This window comes from Mesocricetus auratus, unplaced genomic scaffold (genome assembly GCF_017639785.1).
Source record: "Mesocricetus auratus isolate SY011 unplaced genomic scaffold, BCM_Maur_2.0 Super-Scaffold_100004, whole genome shotgun sequence".
Taxonomy (NCBI): domain Eukaryota; kingdom Metazoa; phylum Chordata; class Mammalia; order Rodentia; family Cricetidae; genus Mesocricetus; species Mesocricetus auratus.
The window spans coordinates 116344061-116362561 of NW_024429189.1; the positions used below are offsets into that span (position 1 = coordinate 116344061).

General features: G+C 42.8%; 1 protein-coding gene and 1 long non-coding RNA gene across 3 annotated transcripts; one reads left to right on the plus strand and one right to left on the minus strand.

Annotated features, from left to right (window-relative positions):
- Positions 1 to 1232: 1232 nt before the first annotated feature.
- On the minus strand, positions 1233 to 9092 carry LOC101831045 (N-acetylneuraminic acid phosphatase). 2 transcript variants are annotated; one of them, XM_021228671.2, is made up of 3 exons: positions 8956 to 9092; positions 8385 to 8472; positions 1233 to 2441 (listed from the first exon to the last, which is right to left on the minus strand). In XM_021228671.2, the coding sequence occupies exons 2-3, from the start codon at positions 8394 to 8396 to the stop codon at positions 1785 to 1787; spliced, it is 669 nt and encodes a 222-aa protein (XP_021084330.1). In that variant the 5' UTR covers positions 8397 to 8472; positions 8956 to 9092; the 3' UTR covers positions 1233 to 1784. The 2 variants fall into 2 exon arrangements, with proteins under 2 accessions (XP_021084330.1, XP_005072598.1); XM_005072541.4 differs by lacking the exon at positions 8385 to 8472 and having other exon boundaries at positions 8956 to 9091.
- A 121-nt stretch (positions 9093 to 9213) lies between these two features.
- On the plus strand, positions 9214 to 10650 carry LOC121140559. The gene is made up of 2 exons (XR_005877471.1): positions 9214 to 9738; positions 10193 to 10650. It is a non-coding gene; the product is annotated as an uncharacterized LOC121140559 (long non-coding RNA).
- The last annotated feature ends 7851 nt before the right edge of the window (positions 10651 to 18501 follow it).

Here is an 18501-nt window from a genome sequence, read left to right on the forward strand (position 1 = left end):
CTGATCTTTCAGACAGGCTTTATTTGTGCAAGAAAGATATCACCACAGGAAAGTAAAAAAATGGGGAGCAGAGAGCAATGTTCTAAAGAGGGATGGAAAAGAGCAAGAGATTTTTAAAACTCTGACTGTCCACTAACAAGGAAGTGCATAGATAATGTAGATAAATATAAATGGTCAAGAGGTGTCCAGGTGTGGTAATGCACACCTTTGATCCCAGCACTCAGGAGGCAGACAGGTGGATCCTTGAGTTCCAGGACAGCCAGGGCTAAAAAGAGAATTCCTGTCTTATAAAAATTTGCCTTCTCTTTCTTCTTTTCTTCCTCCCCTTTTTCTTTTTTCACTCAGTTGCCCAGGTTGGCTAGGAACTCATTATGTATCCCAGGTTTTTCTCAAACTTTAGTGATCCTCCTGCCTCAGGTTCCTAAGAGCTTGATAAAAGTCTTTAAAAAAATAAAAGTTGCCAGGCATGGTGGCACATTATAATCCTAGCAATCAGGAGGCAGAGGAAGGCAAATTTCTGTGGGTGTCACAACAGCAAAAGCTACACAGTGAGATCGTCTCAAAAAATAAATAATTACCAAAATAAAGAAAAAAGTGGGGCCTTAGACACAAAAAGATGACGTGTTGGAGAAATTTCCCTCTTGCTCTTCTAAATTTGGGGGTCTCTTAGGTAAGAGGGACAGTGGGGAGGGAATCTATCAGATGGTGACTTAAGTTGTCATCCCTTTAGGAGAGTCCCTTCTCTGTATCAGGAGCCTCTACTGGCCACTTAACTTTGCTGCACATGGACCAGACAGGTTCTCCCAGTCTCCGTTGACTCAATTTATGTACCCTAGGGTGGCTAATATTATAGCCAGAGGGTGTCTCCCAAGAGCACTGGGAATGGGGATGCAAATACAGCATTGAAATCCATACAGAAGTACCCGTTTTTGTGCCCATTCTGCATTAAACATCCTCCTGGGGCATGAGTTGCAGAAGTACATGCATGTGCGTCTAACCAACTCCCACTGCACACACAAACCCTCCCATGAATACATAAAACTGCCACACAATTTCACTGAAGACCCCCTTAGCAATGACACTAGAACTGCTCCTCACATGGGGATATTGGTTAAGTGACCAGCACTTAACCCAAGCAAAATGTCTAGTCCTCTCCACTGTGTGCCTGAAAAAAAAGTAGTTTTTACTCTTTAGAAATAAAAACCATAGAAGCCACAAGCTCACTCCAAAAGTATGAAAATGGAGCACCATGGGTTGATTTTTAATAGTCTTTTTCCAAATTATAACAATCTGTCATGTTCACACCACAGAAACTTCAGCCCTCTAAAATCATGCAGAAAAACTAGATAATAGATAAGTACACAAAGTAGGCAAAATATTTTAACAAAAAATTGTCTAAAATATGCAAAATTTCACTATGAAATGTTTCAACTTGTATGATTTAGTACTTAAACCAACCTGATTTAGTTGCTTCCAATCTCTATTTTAGAATATCTTTTTTAAAAAATATATCTATTTCTATGCTTTAAACCAGTACCTGCATACCCACATGTAAGCTATTCTGCCTTTCAAGTTTTCTGGACTACACATTTAAAACCTGGATTTCAGATATGCAATAAGCCTATGGTTATCAACAGCAGCAGAGTTGGTAGGATCTTCACAGCATGACAGTGAATCCTCACTTACATTCTTAGAACTGAACCAAATACACAGAATGCCTTGGCGTGCGTTAGTTCTAACCCTGTAACCTGGCTCTGCACTTGGTTGCTGTGTTCTTCTGTGTGTTACACAGATATGCTGACTTTGCAATCTATGCTTTGTAAGAGAGCAGGTAATTCCAGAACTGAAGAAACCATATAGTGAGGCATGGGGGATGGTGTCAGCGGCACCTTCCCACTCTTGTTTATCCAGACTGTGGCTTTCAGTCCTGCATTGAGGCCTCCTTGTATATCAGTTTCTAGTGTGTCACCGACCATCACGCAGTCCCCTGGCTGCACTCCAAGGAGATCACAGCAGTGATAAAATATGGAAGGTGCTGGTTTCTCCTCTTTCTGTTCTCCTCCTACAACAATAGCGTCAAAGTAAGACTGGCAGGCACAAGCCTCTATTTTCTCCCTCTGTGTCTGCCTGTCACCATTTGTTAACAAGAGTAGGCGGACCTCTTTGCGAAGTTCAGTGAGCATGGCTTTGACATCTTCTGCTAGGGTCATATGCTGTAAACGTGTAGATTTCCACAGGAAATAACATTCTTCTGCCAATTTCCTATTGTCTGCACCACCTCTGGTTTCCTGGATTGCTTCTTCCCAGTGTGAAGTCCTCACATCTGTAATGCATGTACTGTAAGGATGAAAGCATTCCTTGCTGAGTTTTACTTGAACTTTATCACAGATGACTTCTGCTTCTTCTTTGTAGTGGTATTTTGATTGTAAGAGCTTTATTACCTAGACAAGGAAAATAACTTGGTCAGCATACCTGTCTTCCACAGTCATGTCTTGAGAAGCAAAGACTTCTTCCCATTTCCACACCATCTCTAGAGGGAACTGGTCTTAGTTTTAGAGATGCCAAATTAAGGACTCTCCACCCCCAGAGACAATCAATCATACACATATCATATGTCTGCCCCCTACAACCCCCGCTGGGTCTGTCTCTGTCTCAAATTACCATGTTTAAAAACCAGCATCTATTTTATGATTCTTCACATAAAGCCAAAAACAAGCTTTCATCGGTTTGGTAGCCTACCATGTTTCATACTGGTCATGAAGACACAAAAAATAAGAATTTTGCTTAAATCTAGTGACACATTTTAATAATTTCTGAAAAGCACTGCTATAACATACACACACACACAGTACTGGTGACAGAATCAAGGGCCTTGTCTACATTAGGTACACTACCACCAAGCTACACTCCCAGCCCTACTAAACCACAGTTACCCATTTGGTCTATTTTAACATTTACTAGGCACTGAAATGTGGCTAGTTTTATGGTTACACTAGTATAGACCTTATTAACATTTGCTATAACTCTACAATTCCCCTTTCAAGACAAGGCATAGGAAGTTCAGAACTGTTAAAAATTTCCCCGAGTTGGGATTTGAATTCATACTTGCCTGCTTCTGCAGCAGACATGCTGGCCTGATAGCATGCACTGATCCCTGGAGACAGGGTCCCTTGTCCATGGGGCATCACCATAGGAAAAGGAAGCAGACCCATAGTCATTACTGACTGATTCTGGGTTGAGTGCCACTGACAGTTAAATGGGCAAGAACTACAGAAATAAAACTGAATTCATTCCTTTTTGTTTTTTGAGACAGGGTTTCTTTGTGTAGCCCTGGCTGTCCTGCAACTAGCTCTGTAGACCAGGCTGGCCTCAAACTCACAGAGATCCACCTGCCTCTGCCTCTCAAGTGCTAGGATTAAAGGTGTGTGCCATTCTTTTTTTTTCTCTTTCTTCTCACATCAATAATTAAGAGCATTCTTAACAACAATAGTTGAATAAGGCTTGGCAGAAGTCATACTCAAAGCAAGAGTTGATAAGCATGGTCAAGGGAGGTTTAATTCATGCCACACAGAAGCAAAAAAGGGCATGGAATTCTGACCCCAAAGGGACGAGCCAAGTTGAACCAAAATGGAAGGCATAAGGAGACAAGGATATGCTGGAGGGTCCTTGAATAGATGCTGCCCAAATCCCTTCCGCAACCACTTTTCCCACAGATGCCAAGTTTCAAGTTTGTGACTTCTCTGCTTGCAGGCTTATCCACAGATACATCCAACATGCAGACTGGGGCTGTGGTGTTGCCCTAGGAGCAGCATTCAACCAATCAGAGGCAGAAACTGTGGATAAACATCACACCTTCGATGCTTTCTTGTGACAACTAAAGTATGTTCTACACTGTCATCCCAGACTGGTGTCTCATACCAGTAGTCACCTGATCATTGATATACTTCGTAATAGCATTCTACTCTTACCTTCCACACCCTTCCAATGAACTACCTATACGGAAGGACGTACTTCTAAAGTCAGCCGAACCAAGGCAAATATTGATCTTCAGAAATGAATGTAAGACATTGTGCTATGATGGTTGTGGGTGCTGCTCATGGGTATAAATGGGCCTTGCAGGCATAAGGCCCTTTCCTGCACCACCATCAGAAATCGTTTCTATTAAAGCAAAGCAGTCCAGTAAGTAAAAATGATACAAGGAACAAGTGGCATACTGCTCACTCCAAAACTCTGTACACTGAAAAGGAGCAAGGTATTAATAAAACAGTTTCTCTTCTTAGGAATGTAAGAATTCCCTCTAATAGAGGAAAAAGAAGTACTTCAGGCTATTTGTGTAAACCAGCTATCTCACTCTGTAGCCCAGGCTGGTCTTGAACTTAGAGTGATCCTCCTGCCCCAGTTTCCAAGAAGAAAAGTCTCATTGATCAAGAAAAATACATCAGTCCTAACCATTTAAGGCAAAAGCAAAACACAGAAAATTAGCCTTTTCAACTCCATGGTTGTGCCACCACCTTAAAAAAACAGAATATGGACTGTTAATTCTTCAGCTACATTCCAAGAGCACTCCTAAGTTTCACTGCAACATGGTAAAGTGAAACAGGATTGGTTGACAGAGAATAGAAAGTAACCACGAGCTGGGGTGGGGGGTGACTAAGCATTCAAATATGGGAACTGTTTTTTTCTGTCATAATCTTGGGCTGGGGGATAACTCAGTGGGTAAAACACCTTCTAAGTGCAAAGAGCTGAGTCTCACTAGCTAGCCAGTCTAATCGAACTGGTGAGCTTCAGTTCAAGAGAACCTGTCGCTAAGGAGGCAGATGGTGTTCTTAAGTATGACACATGAGGGGATTTCTTCCAGCCCCCACATATGAACACACATGTGCATGCACACTCATGAACATACACCCATGCACATAAAAATATTAACATCTTCAAACAGAAATACCACTTAAGTTGAATCAGCACACCATTACAAACTCTCCTAGCCCCTCACTGAAAATGAGTTTGGGCTCAATTGGAAATAGAGGACAAAGCCCTCTATTTTGAAGTTGTAAGGACATTTTGTACTTGGGATAAGACAGCTCGGAAAGAACTAAGGTAACGAATGCACCAGGTAACTGCAGACATGAAAACAGGGTCCTGTAACAGTGAGAGAGCAAGCATCAGTCTAGATTAAAACATTCAAACTCTAACACTCTGAACATCCATGAAAAGATCTTTTCTACTTTCCACTCCCTGGACCTAGGAACCAAAGTCACTGTCAGAAGAAAGAGGTAAGCAAACTGTGATTTTACAAAACTCTTTGAGAGTTAGCTTGAGAACTATATAATAACACTTTAAGAAAGTATTTTCTGAATGCCTGTTATTTGGATGTGAAGGAGCTAAATTAAAACATCACACACACACACACACACACACACACACACACACACACACAGACCTGCTAAACAGCCCAGAAATTTAAAATAACCTTTGTTATTATTTTTTAAGATTTATTTTTTAAGTCTGTCACATGTGTGGGGCTGCCCATGGAGGCCAGAAAGCATCAGATCCCCAAAGCTGGAGTTACAGCTGGTTGTGAGCCATCCAACATGGGTGCTGGGATGGGAACTTCAGTCCCCTGGAGGAGCAGCCAGTGTTAACCCTTAAGCCATCTCTCCAGCCCATCCACCTGGTTCTTGGTTTTCTTTTTCCATTTTTTTTTTAACATTTTAGAGACAGGCTCTTATGTAATCCAGGCTGATCTCAAACTCTCTTTGTATCAGAGGGATGACCTTGAATTTCTGATTCTTCTACCTCTATTTCATGAATATTGGGATTACAGGCATGTACCACCATGCCTCGTTTTTTTTATAATAATTTTTTTATTAACTCTTTACACATATTACTCTCAGTTCCTTCTCCCTCTCCTCCTCTCCTGGCCCCCCCATTCCTCCCAACCCCCAACCCCATTCCATCTCCCCTCCGCTCCCCAGGGAGGATAAGGCCTTCCATGAGGGATTTTCAGAGTCTGTCAAATAATCCCAGGCAGGGCCTAGGTCCCACCCCATGTGTCCAGGCTGAGAGAGCATCCCTCCATGTTGGACTGCAGTACTGGACTCCTTTAATTGGCAATGCCGTACAGGTCTTCTGTGAAGGATTTCACCATTCAAGCTCTGTTTCTATAGTACTGGCATTGCATAATTTCCAAAAGTGCTGTTTTTCTCATCTTTGTTGATATTTACTTCTTTTACCATGCCTCGTTTTGCTTGCTTTTTGAGACAGGGTTTCTCTGTGTAGCTTTGGAGCCTGTCCTGGCACTCGCTCTATAGATCAGGCTGGCCTTGAACTCACATAGATCCACCTGCCTCTGCCTCCCAAGTGCTGAGATTAAAGGTATGCAGCAGCAGCAGCAGCAGCACCACCACCACCAGGCTCATGCCTAATTTTATATGATTCTAGGAACTGAGACCAGCGATTTGTGAAAATTAGGCAAGCACTCTACCAAATGAACTACATCCTCAGCCCAGATGGCCCTTTTTATGTCTGAGTCAAACATCATCTACTAAGACCAAATATGATTTTCTAACATACTTATGAATGCATTTATCATGTTCACAGCTATTTCTATCAGACCTTTAATTTACAAATGATTTTTTGATCTGTCCAATAAAAAACCATACATGTAGGTTTCCTCTTGACTATGAAAGCATGCTGTAGAGGTTTGATCAAGAATGGCCTGGATAGGCTCATGTATTTGAAAGTTAGATTCCTAGTTGATGGACCATTTAGGAAGGATTAGGAGGTGTGGCCTTGCTGGAGGAGATGTATCATTGGGTTGGGCTTTTGAGTGTTCAAAAGCCAGGACAAGTCTTGCTCTCTGCCTCCAACATGCAGGTCAGATATGAGCTCTTAGCTACTGCTCCAGGGCCATACCCGCCTACCACCACGATGATCAGCTAGACTAACCTAAAACAGTAGGTAAGCCCCGACTTTAAGCTGCTTTGGCCATGGTTTTGTCACAGCAATAGAACAGTAACTAAGACATATGCCTAGAGATTGCAAATGATTCTTTTAAAAGTACAGTTGAAATACTCCTTCCCAAGGCAAAAGTCAGATGTTTTCTTAGCCCCTCATAAGTCATTCAGAATGGCTTATGACAGCTAGCATGTTACTTTGGAATAGGCAGAAATTTATAAGGAATGCTGCATCCTTATAAGATAGCCTTCACAATATTTAATTTTGCTAATTTCATAGGCCATTTATAAATAAAGGAGGTGGTAAAAGAACCAAAACTGGAGATCTGAATTCTTGTCCACCACCCAGTATTCACTCAGCATTTACTACATATCAAACACAAATAATTAAGACAGCGTATTTCCTTTGAGGAAACTCAGGATCCAGCCATAAGCATGAGTTGCAAAAATTAATGATAACATCCTGACAGGTGCCATAAGAGGAAAATACGGCATCAACACCATGGAGTAATACGGTGGGCTGGTGGTGTTGCTCTGAGGTAGGAGTCTCACTATGTTGCCTAGACTGATCTCAAATTCTGGAGCTCAAGTGATGTTCTTGCCTTGGTCTCCCAAGTAAATTTTTGTTTAAAAAAAAAACAAAAACAAAACAAAACAACAACAACAACAAAAAACCAAAGCTCAACATGGCAGAAATGTGGAGGATGAATTGGATGTGGTCAGCCTGGAGACAAGATCACAGCAAAAATCTACATAGGTTGGGCCTTTCTGTAATTAATGCAAGAGTAAGTGTCCTCAGAGACAAGAGTGGATGAGGACATCGTTCGCTGAGTGAGCACTGGGTGCTACATTCTTCCCATGTATTTTATTAAAACTATCCGACTGTGTTTCTCAGGTTAACACTCAAATTTGACAAGGATCTGAGGCTAAGCCTGGGCAGGGGACCTGCTGAGACACTTGGTACTGGAAGAACTGTGGTTGAAACTAAATGTGAGGTTTTAGAAGCTTATAACAAGAAACAGCCTAAAACAAAAACTTAATTTCAAAGCAGTGGGCTTGGCTAGTAAGAATACGGGGTAAGTATGCACTATCTGCTGGTAGAGATAATGGCAAGGGTGTCAAACAAAATGTAAGAGGCACTGGACTGTTTCCAAGTGTGAGCAGAAGTAGCTCAGTGAAAAACTTGTTTAGGAGGACAAACCAATTGTATTCTAGTGGTGGAAACAGAAGCTACCTGCCAATGGATTTGGAAATACATAGATGGAGATGATACATAAATGGGTGTAGAGTTTCCTAAAAACATAGCTGTGAAGAAAAGCACAGTCTAAGAGAGGTGTGTTAAAAACAATTATAAGATAGACACGAATTACATGTGTGAAATGCGGCAAGAAACGGGAAAGGTTTAAGACCCGGATAAACAAAAACTACCTGAAGAAGCATAGGATCTTTAGTATTGAAAGGGCTGGCTTTTGTAAGTGTTTTTCCACATCGGATACTCCTTCGGTTCTCCTTGAAACTGACGGCAGAGGGAGGAAAATAAGGGTGGGTTATGGACTGGAGAAAATGAGGAAGATGTCCGACAGCATTTGCAGCTACAGGAAGGAGGATGCGGATCAGCAATGCGTCACTAAAAGAATGCCCACTGAGCATTTTATGTCCCGAGGGTCTCAACACCAGAAAGCCCGGAAGGACAGAGAGGCCTGCAGGGAAAAAATACTCTGATGTAGGTTAAGTCCAGGCCCGCCTCTCAGAGTTATGTAACTTCCTGGGCCAAAACCTTGTCTGAGCCTCTTTCCCCAAACCCACCGCAGCCCATCCCGCGCGGTCACGTCCCGCGCCGTCCGAGCACGGGTGACCGCAGGTGGCGACGACTCTGCAGTCGTGGCAGTTCAGAGTCCAGCGCCCGGCCCCGCGCGCGGGAAGGCAGCTCCATGGGCACGCGGCGGGGGACCGCGGAGTGCTGGCCCGGCAGGGGAGGGCGACGGCGCGGGGACGTTACCTCCAACATGCCTCTCCGGCTCGCCCCGGCCGTATCGATGAGTGTGTTGTCCAGGTCAAAGAAGACCGCGCGCACCCGACTCAGCCCCATAGCCTCGGCCGCTCAAGCCGCCCGCGAGCTGCCTCCGCCGCACCGCACATGCGCGACGACGGCCAGGAGAAGTTGGGCGGAGTCGTGGGGTCACCTGACTCTCCTGAAGTACCGGGGACTCTGTGGAACTACCGCGAGATGGCCTCGATACCTGAGCATGTGAGCGAGACTCGGGCAACATAAATTTTGCAGAAGGTGCGCGTGCGCGATATAGGCACGAATGTGTTATGGCTTCCTGATGTGTGGGTGGATAGTTAAGAACCGTGTCTTGGTGGGTTTGCTTTTCTTCCCTTTCTCTGTGGTGCGGGATAAGAGGGACGTCTGAATCGCACTGGAGGAACTCTCCAGGCACTTTGCTGCCCTGCCTTGGTTGCTGGACAGTCAGCATCACGAGCTGGAGCATCAAGGGCCACGAGGGTGTGCTAGGTACCCTGCAGTCTGTGCTACACTTTCCAACCTCGGAACCCAGCTGCCTGGTGTCCTCGGCGCTTCACTTCTTGTCTTGTTGCAGCTGTAACCAGAACATTTAAAGAGGCAAGGGAGGCTCTACAGTGTCAACCCCATTTTAAACCTTCTTTTTGTATGTGTATTTGCGTTTGTGTGCACATGAGTGCAAGTGCTTTCAGAAGACTGAAGAGTGAGCTGCTCACTGCGGGTGCTGGGAACTGAACATGAGGCCTCTGCAAGAGTAGTGTGAGTTCTTAACCACTGAACCATTTCTCCAGCTCATTTCTCCTCATCTTTATTCATTTCCCTGAAACCTTGCAACCCGGTCTCCTGTGCCTATTAATCACATGGTTTTCTGGCTATAAGAAGTGGGCAAGGACACTAGACAGTCCATTAAGCCTCTCTTGCCCAGAATCTGGACAAGAACAAGGTTTGCCTTGTGTTAGCTGAAATTAACCTCTAATCCTTTGTGATTAATGAAATTTGGGCCACCATCAGTAACCAGAAATTGTTTATTGGGTCCATCAATGCTACAGATTTGATCTTGTTGAGTTTGCAAACTAGGAGAGGTTCTTACATTGTAAGTTGTTCTAAGAATCCAAGAAATATTTCATGATGTGAAAATTGATGAAATGCAAATTTAATTGTCCATAATTTAGTGTATTGAATGAACTTTATTTTCTTTTGTCTTTTGAGACAGTGTCTTCTTGTGCAACTGGCTGGCCTGAAGCTAGTGTAGACCAAGCTGACCTCAAATTTACAGTGCTTTTGTCCACCAAGTGCTAGTTCTAAAGGCATACACCACCATCTGACTTGAATTAACTTTGACTAAGATCTATGTCTGTAATGGAACGATACTGTCTCAAAGTGGCTTCTGTTCATAGTGAACCATACTCTACCTAAGTAATACATACAAAACAATGTAACAAAACAGCTGAGCCTCCAGCCACTCAGACCAAAACAGCCAAAACATGACTGTATAAGGTTAATACTGACTTCAGTCAATCAGATTGTTCCTGTATACCATTGTCTTTTCATCGGCTATATATTTAACTTTGAGCTGTATTGTGTAAATAAGAAACTCACTGAACCAACTTTCATCAGAAGTTTTTTTGCCTGGCCATAGAACCTTCTTTGTTGAAATAAATTTAACTCATACTTGTTTGTTTCTGTGTGGTATATTTCTGCTTTTGCCTTACAATGACAGAGTTGAATAGCATGACTGAGGTCTAAAATAATTAGCTCTGTACAGAGAAAAAAATGCTCCCATAACCTGAGGTACACAGACAGTCACAAATGGATTTCTGATGCTCAGTAGGAAAAGATGAATGGCAGACTACCAAAAGTATGCCTCCTCTAGCAGACTGCATTCCATGGATACGGAGGCAGCAAATCCCATGTTCCATGGATACGGAGGCAGCAAATCCCAGGTGTTCCCTTAGGCTAGCAGTCAGCCTAAATTATGAATGCATTATCTGGAAGTATTTTTTGTAGTTGTATCAAATGTCATAATAAATGTAAGCAAAGCTGCTAGTGGTCACATGAATCTTACAGAGCTGGAGCAGGTCTTCTGATGTGCATATAGCGTGTTGCTAATTCAGCGACAAATCTACACTTGTACAAGGCATAGCAGCCTATATAACCAATCCTAACAGACAGGTTTGTTTCCCGTTATGATACCATGAATTGATTGGTGCCTTAGGGTTTCTGTTGCTGTGAAAAAGGCACCATGACCACAGCAACTCTTATAAAGAAAGACATTTAATTGGGTGGCTTACAATTCAGATATTTAGTCCATTATTATCATGGTGGGACATGGTGGTATGCAGGTAGACATGGTCCTGAAGAAGGAGCTGAGAATTCTACATATTTGATCCACAGGCAACAGGAAGTGAAGTGAGACACTGGGTGTGGCTTGAGGATATATGAGACCTCAAAGCCTACTCCCACAGTGATATACTTCCTCTAACAAGGCCGTACCTACTCCAACAAGCCACACCTCCTAGTAGTGTCTCCCAATGAGCTTATGGGGACCAATTACATTCAAACGGTTACAGTTGATATTCAAAAATGGCTCTTCACAGCCTGGTTCCTTCTAAATTTACATGTCTGGAAGCCTCAAGATGTTAATACTTGTGAACACACCTTTAATCCCAGCACTCGGGAGGCAGAGGCAGGTGGATCTCTGTGAGTTGGAGGCCATCCTGGTCTACAGAGCAAGTTCCAGGACAGCCTCCAAAACAATACAGAGAAACTCTGTCTCAAAAAAACAACAAGAAAAAATGTGTGTGTGTGTGTGTGTGTGTGTGTGTGTGTATGTGTGTGTGTGTGTGTGTGTACTAGTAAGTTTTACTATGGAAATTCAACAGTGAGATGCAAGATGATAAAAATATTATGAACATCAGCTAATGAATATTTGAAAAGTGCTAGTTAGTTTATTTATCATAGTCAACCCCAATAGAAAAATTGCTCAGATGAGACTGGCTTATAGCTATGACTGTAAGAGAGATTGTCTTGATTTATGATTAATTTGGGAGGGCCTAGCCCCCCTGTGGACCTAGCCCATTCTTAAGCAGGTAGGTCAGAGCTATAAAAGAAAGCTAACATGGTCCAGAGAGTAAAACAACAATCTACATGCCTACATGGTATTTGTTTCTAGTTTTTGCTTAAGTTCCTGCTCCGGCTTCCCTTAGTTATGGATTGTGACCGAAAAACATTACCCAAATAAACCTTTTCCTTCCCAAGCTGCTTTAAACAAAATATTTTATCACAGAACTGGAGGCAAGCTAGAACAAAGGTCAATCCCATTAATACTTAAGAAATGTAAATCTAAGTTATAAATAAAGATAACATATTTAGCCATGGTGGTGGTCTACATCTTTAGTCCCAGCACACTGCCAGCAGATGGACGCAAATCTCTCTGAGTTCAAAATCAGCCTGGTTTACATAGTGAGCTCCAGGCCAGCTAAGCCTACTTAGTGAAACCCTGTTTCAAATATATATATTGCATATTTATGTAATAAAAGTTAAATATTTGGTGGCTGGATAAATGGCTCAGTGGTTAAGAGCACTGGCTGTTCTTCCAGAGACCTGAATTTGATTCCAAGCACCCACATGATGGCTCACAATTGACTGTAACTCCAGTTCTAGGGACAGCTGACACCCTCTCTTGCCTCCACAGGTACCAGGCACACAAGTGATATATAAATATACATGCAAGGCCAAACACCTGTATACATCAAATACAATAAATTTAAAAAAACAAAGCATCTGAGTATTTGGAAACAGAAAACTAGAAGCCAAGAACACATTTCTTCTTTTTAAAAATATTTTATTTATTATGTATACAGTGTTCTACCTGCATGTATGCCTGCAGGCCAGAAGAGAACACTAGATCTCCTTATAGATGGTTGTGAGCCACCATGTGGTTGCTGGGAATTGAACTCATGACCTCTGGAAGAACAGTCAGTGCTCTTAACCTCTGAGCCATCTCTCCAACCCCAAGAAACATTTTTTAAAGTTAAATATTTAACAGCCAAACCTGGCAACCACACAGGGAAATGGGCATTTATATACTAGTTGAGGAATTGAAAATTGGTGCAAACACCTTTGAGAGTAATTTTGCAATGTCTGCCACTGGCCTTAGGAATTTACCCCTGGACATATTTTCAAAACGTTCTCTTCTTACAGATACTAGATTGTTTCTGGTAGCATTGTAAACAAACAAAAAAAAAAAGATGGGTCTAACTCTTAACTGCTGTCAGTTTGTGCCTCAGATCCCTGTAGGAAGCTTAGCCCCAAGTGAGATAGCGAAGTGACAGAACTAGAGTGGACAGGGACCTGCGGGAAGGTAATTGGGTCACTGGGCTCCACCCTCTTGATGGAATAATGTTGCCTTGGGGGACAGGCAAGCCCCACAGAACTGAGTTCTTAGGCATACAAATTTCCACTCAGAGTGAGAAATATGAACTTTTAAGGAAATAAGATCTGGGCGTGGTGGCATCTGCCTGCAATCCCAGCACTCAGAGGCTGAGACAGGATTTCCGATTTGATGACATCCCCAGCTATACAGCATAGCCTGTTTCAAAACGATGAGATAGTTATGTTTAATTTGATTAAACATTATACAGTGTAGACACTTGTCATGTTTAAGGTGTCCTTTGGGTTAGAAGTGATCAAAGTTTCCTAGTGATACATTATAATGGATTTACCTTAGTTATGGTTTCTATTACTTTTATGAAACACCATTACTTAAAAAAAATTGGGAGGAAAAGGCTTTTTTGACTTATAATTCTACCTTGTAGCCCATCATTGGAGGAATTCAGGAGAACTCAGAGCAGGAACCTGAAGGCAGGAGCTGATGCAGAGGCCGTAGAAGCGTGCTGCTTACTGACTTGCTCTATATGGCTTGCTCAGCCTTCTTATAGAACCCAGGACTACCAGTCCAGGGGTGGCCCTACCCACAATGGGCTGGGTCCTTCCATATAAGTCTCTGATTAAGAAAATGCCCTGCAGGCTTGTCTACATCCTGGTCTTATGGAGGCAATTTCTCAGTTGAGGCTTCTGTGGTGGTTTGATAGAAAATGACCCCCAAAGGGAGTGGCGCTATTAGGAGGTCTGGTCTTGTTGGAGCAGGTATGGTCTTACTGGAGAAAGTGTGTCACTGAGGGGGTGGGCTTTGAGGTTTCTTTTCCTCAAGCTTTCCTACATGTGATTGTCTGCCAACATCCTGGTGTCTGTAGGATGTAGGACACTCGGCTATTTCTCCAGCACCATGCCTGTCTATGTACCACAATGCTCCCTGCCATGATGGACTGAACCTCTTAACTGTAAGTGAGCCCCCTCAATTAAATGTTTTCTTTATAAGAGTTGCCATGGTCATGTATGTCTTCACAGCAATAGTAAATCCTAACTAAGACAGCTTCCTCCTTTCAGATGACTCTAGTCTGTGTCAATTTGACATAAACTAGACAGCACACTCTTTTAGACTTCTTTATTTTGCTCAAAAACTTTAAGTTGTTGGCAAATATAATTGTATGTATTGTGCAAAGCAGTGTTTTGAAATTTGTAAACAGGGGAATGGCTAAATTAAGTTAATATATATTGTCTTTGTCATTAGTCATGGGCTGTGCTATACAACAGATGCCCTGAACCGTTCCTCTAAAATTCTATATTCTCTGACCAACATTCCTTCAACATACCTTCCCTCACCCATCTCCCAGTTTGAAAGAAAATGGCCCCCAAAAGGAGTGGTTTCCCTGGACCAGTTTCTCTCCCACTCGAGGGTCCCCAAAGCTGCTTATGAAATAATCACTCAGAGACTAATATTAAATATAATTGTTTGGCCAATGGCTCAGGCTTATTACTGGCTACCTCTCATTTATAAACCCATTTTTAATGATCCTACTAACTGGTGAAGTGCTTCTATGTCCCACCCCTATGGAGGCCCTATATGTACTAACTCCCTGAATTCCTGCTCCAGCATCTCAGTAGTACACATGATTCACCAGACAACTTTCCCAAGGTGATTCCCATTGATATAAGGTCAGTTGAGCCATTAGGGACTTTGTGCTGGATAGTTTTATATCAACTTGACACAAATTAAAGTTACCCTAAAGGAGGGAATCTCAGTTAATAAAATGCCTAAATACCCATTCACACCACAAGGACATTTGCTCAACTATGTTCATAGCAGTATTACTTGTAATAGTCAGATCTTGGAAACAGCATGGATGACCCTCAGTTGAAGAATGGATAAAGAAAATGTGGTATATTTACACAATGGAGTACTACTCAGTGGTAAGAAACAATGGTATACTAAAATTCAAAGGCAAATGGGCAGAACTAGATAAAACCATCCTAAGCAAGGTAACCTAAAACCAGAAAGACAAATATAGTGTGTAATCATAAGATACCAAAAATAAAGCAAAATATACTCAGCCTACAATCCATAACCCCAGAGAAGTTTGAACCCTTTTCCAGAAACAGATGGAAGCAGATGCAGAAAGCCACAACTAACCAATGGGTCAAGCTCCTGGAGTACAATCAAAGTGAGGGAGGAGCAAAAATATAAACAGAGGGGTCAAGGCCATGATGGGGAAACCCACAGAATCAGCTGATGAGAACTAGTGAGAGATCACTGACTCAGGTCTGACAAACTGGGAATTTGCATATGATCAAACTAGACTCCTTTAATGTAGGTGACAATGGTGTGACTGGGACAATATATGAGGCCACTGGCAGTGGGTCCAAGACCTAACACTATTGCACAAACTGACTTAGTGGAGCCCATTCTATATGGAGAGATACCTTGCCCAGCCTAGAAACAGGGTTGTGGGAGTGGAGAGGTCCCCTGGTCCTGCCTCAATGAGACGATGGGACAGACTTAGTAGACTTCCTATGCGAGGCCTTACCCTCTCCGTGGAGCAGATAGGAGGAGGGAGGAGTGGAGGGAGTAAGAGGAAAAGAGGGAGGGGGAACTGGGATTGGAATGTAAAAAATAAATTAATAAAAAAAGGAAATGCCTAAATAAGATGGGTCTATAGGAAAGTCAGCTGAGCAAGCCATGGGGAGCAAGCCAGTAAGCAGTACTACTCCGTGGCCTCTGCATTAGCTCCTTACTCCAGATTCCTGTCCTCCTTGAGTTCTTGTCCTGACTTCTTTGACAATGAACTGTGGTGCAGAAGCATAAGCTGAATGACCCCTTTCCTCCCCGAGTTGCTTTGGTCATGGTGTTTTTTCACAGCAATAGTATCCCTAAGACAGGCCTGCAAATACGAGCACTGCAAGCCTCATTTGCTGCCTGCACCCCACCCCATGCAGGAGAGGAAATGGAGGAACGTAGAGGTTGGAATCCCACCAGAGGCCATCGCATTGGCCCTTCCAATGAGTGAAGAGTAGCACTAGGAGGACCCAGGTTTGTTTCCCTGGATGCAAGGACCTGGACCTCAGGGCTCTTCACCAGTGTGTGTCTCTATGCCCAAGGCACATACAGAGACAGTCCCAGCAGGTATGGACATGGAGTGCATATCCTGGAATATTGGGGCCTGAGAACAGGCCAGAATGTGTTTGTGTGAGTGCAGGAGAATGTGGGACCCAGGGTGAAAGGGTCACCTTGTTCATGAGGACCAGCTAGTTCTGAGAATAGGCCCTGTTTTGCTATGGCACTCGGGCTACCTGACCAGGCAGTCCCCTCTGCCCTTGAGCCTCTGACTCCTGTCTATATTGGGCAGCTGAATTGGAGGAGAGATTCTTGTGGTCACAGGAGATGTGGGTCAGGGCATATGGGGATTTTGACATTAGGGATCACAGGATCCATTTATGACATTTTGCTAAAGATGATTTAATCCCAGGCTGTGAAGAATACTACCTGAAACCAGGAAAATGAGAGGAAATTCCAGCTGCCTTCCTCACTGGCCAGGGATTCTGATCCACTTTCCTCATCCGACACACAGGACAAAAGCCTGGATTTACCAATGGCTTTGAGAATTATGCACTTTACACAGATATCACTAACTGGCAACTGGGCTATGACTCATTGCTTTTATCATTATTGTGCTGACCTTTGATGGTTTTCCATTTTCGGAATGAAGGGGATGCTTCCTATGCTTTTACATTGGGCTGTAAATTGAAATTTGACTGTGATCTTTGCAGGAAACCTCACAGTGAGGAAATAAAATGGAAAACCTTGTTCCTTTTATGACAGAACAGAGACACCATAGCCTTGTTTCAGCAATGTACAGAAAGACAAGTCAGAGCAAGCTGGCTGGAAGAAAAGTTTCCAAAGAGCCTCATGGACTTCAAAAATTCTCCTTCAGCTCCAGAAACAAGTAAAAAGGAAACTAAGAAGAACCATTTTTAACCCAGCTGCGATTTCACAAAAGGGAAGAGATGGTAACTATGGGGATAGATGTGAGTTTGCTGAACATCTGCGTGCCAGACACAATTGCCCAATTTAGCCTTTTGGCCTCATTTCATGGATGAGAAAACCAAGGCTTGGAGAGGGGAGGCAACATTTTGAAGGCACATATCTGGAAAGAGCTGGGGCCAGGGAATTGTGGAGTGTTAATTATACAAAGTAAAATAATTCATTATGATATTTCCAGATGTGAGTGTGGACTTTGACCATAGTCATTCTCTCTATTTCTTTTTGTTTCGGTTTGCTTCTTGAGACAGATTGTTCTCTGTAGCTTTGGAACCTCTCCTGGAACTGGCTCTGTAGACCAGGCTGGCCTCAAACTCACAGAGATCCGCCTGCCTCTGTCTCCTGAGTGCTTGGATTAAAGGTGTGCACCACCACGGCTTGACTCCATTTCTTATTCCCCTTTTTACATCCTGGAAGATCCTTTTCACTTCAGAGCATCAATACAAATTTAAAAATGTATCTTTAATAAAGCAGCATTTTTTTATTTCTTTATTTTTATTTTTTGGGTTTTTTGAGACAGGATTTCTCTGTGGCTTTGGAGGCTGTCCTGGAACTAGCTCTTGTAGACCAGACTGGTCTCAAACTCACAGAGATCTACCTGCCTCTATCTCCCGAGTTCTGGGATTAAAGGCATGTGCCACCACCGCCTGGCTAGCAGTATTTTTTTTAAAGAATTGTTTTCGATATTCCATAAAATCCTTTCAGGAAAGCATTAAATATGTAAAATATTAAGAATATCTAAGCTGTTATATTTTGTATGTCTCTGAATTTGTCATTATTTCTACTACTCATAACATTTATAGGCTATTTTGTTGTTGTTGTTGTTTTTTGAGACAGGGATTCTTTGTGGCTTTGGAGGCTGTCCTGAAACTAGCTCTTGTAGACCAGGCTGGTCTCGAACTCAGAGATCCTCATGCCTCTGCCTCCCGTGTGCTGGCATTAAAGTCATGCACCACCAATGCCTGGTCGTTTATAGGCTATTTAAAAAGTGTTTTCTCTACGAGGACATTCAACCGTGAATGGAAAGAATGGCATGAAAGGACAGAGAATTGCACTACTAATAATTACTATCATAACAAATAATT